General features: G+C 35.2%; 1 protein-coding gene across 1 annotated transcript; it reads right to left on the bottom strand.

The window, feature by feature from the left end:
• Nucleotides 1–1347: 1347 nt before the first annotated feature.
• Nucleotides 1348–7880, bottom strand: LOC139857791 (protein DETOXIFICATION 45, chloroplastic-like). The gene is made up of 14 exons (XM_071846633.1): nucleotides 7553–7880; nucleotides 7301–7443; nucleotides 6893–7036; nucleotides 6667–6791; nucleotides 6430–6565; nucleotides 6239–6335; nucleotides 5573–5673; nucleotides 5325–5488; nucleotides 5157–5228; nucleotides 4929–5045; nucleotides 4704–4799; nucleotides 4513–4634; nucleotides 4308–4362; nucleotides 1348–1732 (listed from the first exon to the last, which is right to left on the bottom strand). The coding sequence occupies exons 1-14, from the start codon at nucleotides 7828–7830 to the stop codon at nucleotides 1706–1708; spliced, it is 1677 nt and encodes a 558-aa protein (XP_071702734.1). The 5' UTR covers nucleotides 7831–7880; the 3' UTR covers nucleotides 1348–1705.
• Nucleotides 7881–9047: the final 1167 nt, after the last annotated feature.

Below are 9047 nucleotides of genomic sequence, written 5' to 3'. Positions count from 1 at the left end.
TTTTTCAAAAAACTACCAACACTAATTAGACCAAAAGCTTTACGTAAACCTTCCTTGTGACGCTCTTTAAGTTGCGTGAGATGCACATTTGTTCATTAAACATGCACTATTTCGGAATGTGTGTTTGTTCGTTAGTTTTAACCACTATAGACCACTTTCAGCCATGACGATGATATTACGGGTAGTTTGATCAAAATGTGCAAAAAAAAGTGCAAACTGACTGTGATTAGGTACTGACATTTTTTAACGCGTGTGTTAGTTTTTTGTGTTAAATATTGGGTATGGTGATATGGTAAAATCTGATTGAAAATGGGGTGGAAAAAAATAAATTAATAATAATAAATATATATTTGTTAAATCAAGAAATTATTTGATTGGTCCTTGCAAAACTCACAAAGGTTTTGAAATCCGTTGCGTCCATGACTGACGGAAGAGAGGGAATCTAACTGACGCCCAATTAGGAGCCGTCAGTTTTCGTCACGGTTGTACACAAGGACTGGCGGAGGTAGAGTAATGTTGGATTATAAATGGTCTAATAATTTTGATACATTACATAGTTAAAACATAATCATTTAATTATCTTGCACACACGAAACACTGCTGATCAAGCCAAAAATAATTTGAGTGCATCTTGTGGGGGACCGCCTCTTTACACTCTGGGTGGCCGTATTAACCCGTCTAGATAGTTCTCATCGAGGGTGTTAAAGAGGAGTTGATGGTGGTGTTGGTGGCTGACTTTTGCTGAGCCTCCATGAATGTTGATGGAAGGAGGAGATTCTCCCTCTCATTTCTTGATGTGTATAATGTGTGTGTAGAATGAATAGACTCCTCCCTGGAAGCCTCCTAGTCTTCATTATATAGGCAGGAGTAGGCCAAGCCCACTAAAGATGCTCCACTAAAAGGAGCTCACTAATAAGTAGTCAAGTATTAAATAGCGGACCAATGACAGTCCTAGACTAAATAATATGGAAGCTCATCAATGAGCCCGTTAAGATGGGTCATGGGTATTTATAATACACACGTCATTAACTACACAATCTCATTGTTATAAATCAAAATTCAAAATTCTTTACCAAAATATTGAGTGAATTTTTAAAGTATCTCAACCAGAATTCGGTGATACCTAAATAGCGCAGAGTCGAAAGTGACTCGACATGAGAATTCATCCTTATTATCATGAGACTTTACTACACATTTCTAACAATCTAACATCTAACAATTTGTATAATATTTGAATGAAAAATGGCCTATTTTTATTTTTTATGTAATATATAATTTTTTTATTAATAATACATCTGGCAAACAACAAAAGCATGTCATCTGCAAGGATGTAGTTTTTACCCACCCATTACAAAAGAAATGTCAATTCACACAAATCTTTTCATTACTTATAAAAACATATAAGCAATAATACAAGATAGATTACTCACGTGTTACATATACTTATATTACATCAGAAACATCATTCAACTATACAAAACACAAATATAATGGAGAGATTTTCCAGAAATTGTGGCTTCTATTAGCCCTTTGCGTGAGATGCATGGCGAATAGGCTCTAAAGCCGGCAAAAATGATGTCGCAAATGGGTCATTTTTTTGAACCACATTGGTACTTACAGCTATCGACAACCAAAACTTGACAGATACGAGGACATGCAAAAGTTTTGGCATACAACTGCAAGTTTCGGCAGTGGAACTATGCCTTCATAACACTTTCGGTGAAACGGCAATCTGTAAAAAAACAGTACAGCCCGAAAAACAATGAGACCATTAAAAGAGTGTGTGCATGAATAAACTAAAATGTGACAGAACGAACTACGGTTGTAAGCTACTAAGAGTCATATAAGCTATGTTTTATGACATGCCATTCAATGGTTTTGGGAAACTGGCTCAATCTCAAAAGGATGCAACGCCTCTTTCTTTATATTGATCCCAAAGATCGATGACCCAATAAAACTTGGCGACTACCGTCCAGTAAGTCTCATTGGAAGCTACTACAAGATCATCTCCAAAATTCTTGCAAATCGTATCCAAAAGGTGATTAACAAAATCATCGGTGTGAACAAAGTGCATTTATAAAAGGAAGGTACATTCTTGATAGTATCCTTATTGCAAATGAAGTAGTTGAACATGTCAAGCAAAATAAGAAAAAATGCTTAATCTTTAAAGCGGACTTCGAAAAAGCCTTCGATAGTATCAATTGGAATTTCTTGCTCAAAATCATGGAAAGAAAGGGTTTTGGAATCAAATGGGTTTCTTGGATAAAATCTTGTTTGAATTCGGCTTTAATTTCGGTACTCGTCAATGGATCACCGACATGTGAATTTAATCTACAAAGGGGGTAAGACAAGGCGACCTTATATCACCATACCTATTCATTATAGCGGTAGAAGGCCTAAACCTCTTTGTTAAACGTGCATTGGAAACAAAAATGTACCGTGGCCTTGAAGTGGGAATTGATAAGGTCATGACCTCGCATCTTCAATATGCGGATGATACTATTTTTTCGGTGAATGGGATAAGAAAAACGTTGGGAACCTCTTTAAGCTCTTAAAGTGTTTTGAAATTTTTTCCGGTTTGAAGGTGAATATGGCTGAGAGTTGTATCTATGGGTATTGGTGTCCAAAAAAACCACATTGACGAAATGGCATCCTACATTGGTTGTCGAGTTGGATCGTTCCCCTTTACCTATCTTGGTCTCCCTATAGGACAAAAAATGAATAAATATTCGTGAATGGGAAACTATAATTGGCAAATTCAAATCGAGGTTAGCGGATTGGAAAGCGAAAACGATGTCATTCGGTGGCCGCCTTACTCTAATCAAATCGGTACTAACTAGCCTTCCATTGTATGCCTTCTCCCTATTCCGTGTTCCATCAAGTGTCCTAAACGTGCTAGAAGGTATGAGACGTACATTCTTTTGGGGTGGGTCGGATGACAACACAAAAATATCATGGGTCAAATGGGATAATATTCTACTACCTTATAAGGGCGGGGGGTTAAATATTGGGACACTCAAAGCCAAAAATCTTGCTTTGTTAGGGAAATGGTGGTGGCGTTTTCGAATCGAGAAAAACTCTCTTTGGGTTAAAATCATACAAAGTCTATATGGGAGGGATGGGGGGTTGGGGGCCTCTAATATTTGTCATAATCTTAACAGGCGAACTCCTTGGACCTGCATTCAAAAGCTGGGCCATGAATTGGATGGTATGAACATTCCATTCACAAACAGTTTCGTGAAAGACGTCAACAAAGGCGATGCTACACTTTTTTGGTTCAACAGGTGGTTATGCGATCAACCACTCAATGAAAAGTTTGGAAGGTTGTTCAGATTGGAAGAGAATAAATTGTCTTTGGTCATGGATCGTATTGTTCAGGATAATAATGGGTGGTCTGCTTCATGGAGATGGACTAGGCTGCCTACAAGTAGAACACAAGATGAACTTGATGAACTAATTTCGATGCTTAACAACTACAGCTTTCATTTCAATAAAAGTGATGCATGGAAATGTAATCTTCAAGGAGATGGACAGTACACTGTTTCGAACTTGACATCCCAGGTTGATGAAAAGCTCCTGACCATTCCACTCCCTGTTCGCGAAACCATGGTTAATAAATACCTTCCCCAAAAAATAAACATCTTCATTTGGCGAGTACTTTTGGGAAGAATTCCGGTTCGTGTCGAATTGGACAAAAGAGGTATCGATTTAGATTCATTGCGTTGTCCGATTTGTGACAACAATATTGAAACTATAGAACACATTTTTCTTGAATGTACATTCGCAAAAGATCTTTGGGAAAGAATATATCGATGGTGGAATGCCGGGACTTTGAGTCACACAAACTTAGAGGGAAGATTTCGAGGTATTAAAGGAGCTGCTACAACAAACACTCCTAAAATATGGCAAGTCGTCGAATGGGTGTGTGGTTACGTAATTTGGCAAAACAGGAATCAAGTAGTCTTTCGAAAGAAAAAAGGAAGTGGACCCTTATCACTAAATGAGATTCAAATTAAATCTTTCGAATGGATATCGAGACGCTCAAAAAAGATCAAGTTGGATTAGAACCAATGGCTCTTAAACCTATAGCTATTTTGAAGACCATGGCTAGCTATGTCATGTTTCTGTTTCTTTTTGTTCTATCCATGTAACTTTCTGTTGGTCTTTTATTTAGGATATAGGTAATATGCTGAAAGTATGCCATCGCATACTTATTGTACTCTTCTTATTAAGTTTATAAAATTTACCTTGCCTTTCAAAAAAAAAAAAATATATTCTATTGACGAATCTGTTTCGCGTAATCATACCTCAGGTTTGGGGATTTCTTGTAAGAACCACCATGGGCCAGTCTTCTCTGCTAATCTGCAAAAAAAAAATTCGAAATGTGAATCTCCCGAATAGGTTTTTGACCATTTCAAAAGTTGCTACAAACATCTGTTGACTGTTTGGTATAAGTTAAATGTGTAATGTGTAATTTGGAAAACAACAAAATATCATTTGCAACAAGCTTACCTTAAATATCCTGCAACGGCACGCATACCCATGAATAGTGTCAAACCCGCCCAAACACCCGCAAGACCAAAAACCGTGGGAGCATAAACTAGAAACGCCGATGACATGGCTCCAACCAACATCTATAAATCAAGAATTAGTCATGATATTTAATTATTTATTCTAGTTTAGGACAAAAAAATCACTCGTACCATCGAGCATGCTGCAAATGAGAAATCTGAAACTCCGTAATGAAGGCCGTCGTAGATATAAGCAAGTGCGGTTATTGGTTGACTCGCACTCACAAACTGTTAAATTATTAATTGAAATGTAAAAACAGGTTAGGTCAGAATCTTTAAATTTTTTTTATTTTACAATGTAAAGTGTTTGTTAAAAAGTAGAGTAATTATTTATAAATTTATTTATTTATTACATACCAGTACACCCGATCTTACGATGGTTAGAACTTCTGCATCGTTGGTGAACAACGTGGCTAAGGTACTAAAAGTCAAACCCAATATAATGGCTAAGCTAACTCCAGTTATTAATCCAGTCTGCAACACAAAATAATTTTATAAAAAAATTGTTAAAAAAAATGAAATTTTATAGACAAAAAAAAAAAAAAAAAAAAAAAAAAAAGATACAAGGAGGCAAAAAGATCCAACCTTTAATGCGTAAAACGTTATCTCTTTAACTCTACTATAGTTTCGTTCAGAGAAAGAACTAGCAATAAGAGCCTGCATAATTACATATTTCAAATCAAACCATATCACATTAATAATAATTTTTTTTTTTTTTTTTTTAAATTAACGAATGAACCGAACGAATTATACCTGACCAGCCGAAGCTTGAGCGTCTGCAAGAAGAGATGAAGATAACCAAACTTGCAAGCATATTTGATGAGCAGCCATGGCAATCGGACCTTGTCGAGCAGCCATTGATGTACTCAAAGTTACGGTTGCAACCGCAGCTAAAGTTCTTCCAAGTAAAAATCCGCCTGGAACAAAAAAAAACACGTGAACTGTTGAATTATGTTTGACCAAATTGACCATATCAGATATTATTTGAAAGAAACGCGTACCGGATTTTAGATAACCTCCGAAATGTAAGTCCTCCATTTTAGGTATTTTTAATACAGTCTTCTTATTAAGGTGCCATATCATTGCAAACGTCACAATATATCTGAACAATTGAAATGACCATCATAAATATTGAAACGAAACACTGTTGGGAGACGTAGTGTTACTTATACGTACAAGATTATTATTTAGAAAATATGTTAAGTTTATTATTCAATTGATTTATTTAGGGATATGATTATTAGGGTATGTTTAGCCAAACTAGATGATAGCTGGTAATTGTTAGCTTTTTATATGTATTTAGGTGTTTGGCAGAGTGCTGAAACTATTAAAATAAAGAGTAAAATGACTAAAAAGCTAGGAGCTTTTTCTCAAACGCTAGTTCTATTAGCTTTTAGTTTTTTCCATATGTCTAAAACCTCTAAGCTCTTTTAACCAAACAAAGTTTTTTATTAAATAGGAGCCTTTTCATAAAAGCTAAAAGCTACTAAAATCTTCAAAAAGCTCCGTGCCAAACATAGCCTTAGTACTATCTATATCTATCTTGAATATCCATTATCTATCTTATTTCCTTTTTTTAGTTCTAATAATGATACTAGCAGTTGGCTAATATCAGTTATGAGACACAAAATTTACAATGTGTAACGAAGGTTATGAAAAATACATACTGTGATGCAATGGTTGAAATGGCAGCACCAGTGACGCCCAATTTAAAACCATACATAAGAATTGGAAAAAAGAACACAGCTGCCAAATTTCCCAACCCTGCACATTTTGTTCTATTCATGAGTAAAAACCATTTTAATAATCACAATTTGAATCAAGTCAAATTCTAAAAGGAACATAACAAAAAACTAACCTAGACAAAATACAGGTGTTTTTGTATCCTTAAATCCCCGAAAGACTCCTTGAATGGCGAGAGAAAGCACAACAGCAGGTGCACCAAGTGCTCTAAGTTGTAGAAACCGTTGTGCGGGCACTCGCATTGACGATGCCTGGTCAAATAGTCAACACACAAAATGTCATAAACTATTGATTAATTAATAATATCAGTTGTGTAAAATACATGCATTTAGTACGAGACTCTGTTACTTACTGATGATATGCCCATCAAATTGAGAAACATTCCGGCTCCAAAATACAACGCCGTTGCCTCGATTAAACCGATCCCGACAGATAAAACTAATGCGGTAGAAACTGAAGGTAACTGCCTTCTTTCTTCTGCAAATTAATAAGCATTTAATATCATTATACTCATAATCATTTAAAAGATTAGAAAAATGGATGAATTTTTCAGTAAAGTTTCATGATAATTGACTTACCTAAACCCGATTCAGTTTGTGCATGCTTAGCTATGTCTTCGGCCACAAACGAAGTAGCAACGCTAAGCAGGGGAATATTGAAAACCTTCGATACTATATTGAAAATTGAAATGGAAACACCGGCTGATGCCAACTCTATAGCACCTTCAATGAGAACCGAGTATACATCTTAGCATTTATTTAAAAAAAAAAAAAAAAAAAAAAAAAAACTAATTAAAAAAAGTAGTCAATAATCCCTTTTGTACCCTTCTAAGTTATTATGACCATTTGTGAATGTCTTGACACTAAGCCACCTTAGTGATGGTTAATTTAAGTAGATATATCTTCTAAATATACCTAAATTAGCTAAAACAATACAACAGAATAAGCTTAATTCAAATTTTATAACGATTAAAAAATTAAGTTTACCTAGTCTACCGATATAAGCGGTTTCCATAAGTTGTGCCAAAGGTTCAATAGCTTGTCCTGCAATAGCTGGCAATGCAAGCATTACGAGCTCGGTTTGCACACTTGGAGACGGTGCAACCTTACTTATAGTTCCCACTGACTCGCTAACAAGCAAAAAATATACACAAATACAATTCAATACTACACATTTTATATTACAAACACAACATCAATTACTAATTAAAGAGATGAATAATGTTCAAAATATCTTACATTGGTTCATCGATTGAACCGTTTATAAGCCGATCTCGTGTTTCAACTAATCTTTCATCCAATTTAGATTCACCCAAATCATAATCTAAAGCCTCTTGATCACTAATCAACCCACAACCCCTAACTATATTTCTAGATTTCAATCTCCTACTTTGAATCCCAATTCGATTTAAACCAAGATTCTGTGCTAGTGATCCGGTACCCAGATGTCTCCTAATTGTCGTTTTTTCAGTTATAACGCCACCAATTCCACAACTCACTGCACCAGCAACCGCCATTTTGACCCTAATTTGAATCCTTAAAGCTCAAAACAACAATACCCAATTCAATATCTGCAAAAGTAGCGTTAAAAGATAATTACTTTACAAGTTCTTGATTCATTACACAAAAAGAACGAACAAGGTGATAACTTGTAATCACTAATACAAGAATGTTACTGTAATAAGTTACACATTTGCTCTAAAAAAAACAATGATACACTGAATTAGAGAAGAAGTACCTATATTTAACGTATAATTGATTCTTAGATTACAACTGGAACGCAAAAGGTACAAACATGTAGCGATTGATGGAATAAAGATCGCAGTTGAGTTCCAGAATGAATGATTTTGTGAGGGAGTTTGGTGAGAGAGGTGGTAGTTGGGAAAAAAACAGCATCAGCAGCAGACAAAATGAAGTGGGGTCTACCATTTACAAATAATTGAAATTAATTTTGGACCATATTTACAAATAAAGAAATTTATTTTAATTTATAAAGTGCAATAAACGGTTAAAGAATAGTAATCACGTGATAATACAGTTTTTTATTCTTTGCTACCTAACTAGGATGGCTAGTGGAAAATTGGGAGTTTAGCCGACTCTGCTGGTCAAACCTTTGTGCATAACTTTATTATTTCTTTTTCTTAATAAAAAGTTAAATATAATAGATTCAAAGATCCAAATTGAAATATAATTGATCAATTCTAACAATCTCTTCCGAACATAATTATTAAACACTAATTGTAATGTGTCACCAACAAATGTTCATGTAAATTGTTTTAAGTATAGATCAGCATGTTTGCTGATTCTATGATAATTGTGAGGTCCTTGCTATCAACACAAGATAGTTGAAATAAGGGTTCCTCAGTATCAGCAAGTATATTGCTAATCAGCAGAAGATTTTAGAAGAACCAGCAGAAGAAGAAGAGGCGACAGCACCAACACTCAGCAACGTAATTCTTTCATGTGTTGTCTACATCAAAGCGTGCTATTCAACTAATATCAAAGACCAAGTTAAAGACAAAATGATAAAAGTCGGCGACTGACTAGTGATCTTACAAGACAACGTGGAATGCAGAGGTATAACTCATGCGCAGTTCATGGCTATACATAATGTCAAAGCCTAGGGATTCACCATTCTATTTGTTTAATCAAATGGTATGTCCACCCAAATTGGGCAGGTCCAGAAATAGCTTATAAACAAATAGTGAGCCATGTGCTTACTTACAAGTTTGTC

Source organism: Rutidosis leptorrhynchoides, chromosome 7 (genome assembly GCF_046630445.1).
Source record: "Rutidosis leptorrhynchoides isolate AG116_Rl617_1_P2 chromosome 7, CSIRO_AGI_Rlap_v1, whole genome shotgun sequence".
NCBI lineage: Eukaryota > Viridiplantae > Streptophyta > Magnoliopsida > Asterales > Asteraceae > Rutidosis > Rutidosis leptorrhynchoides.
This window is presented reverse-complemented; position numbering and strand designations above follow the sequence as displayed.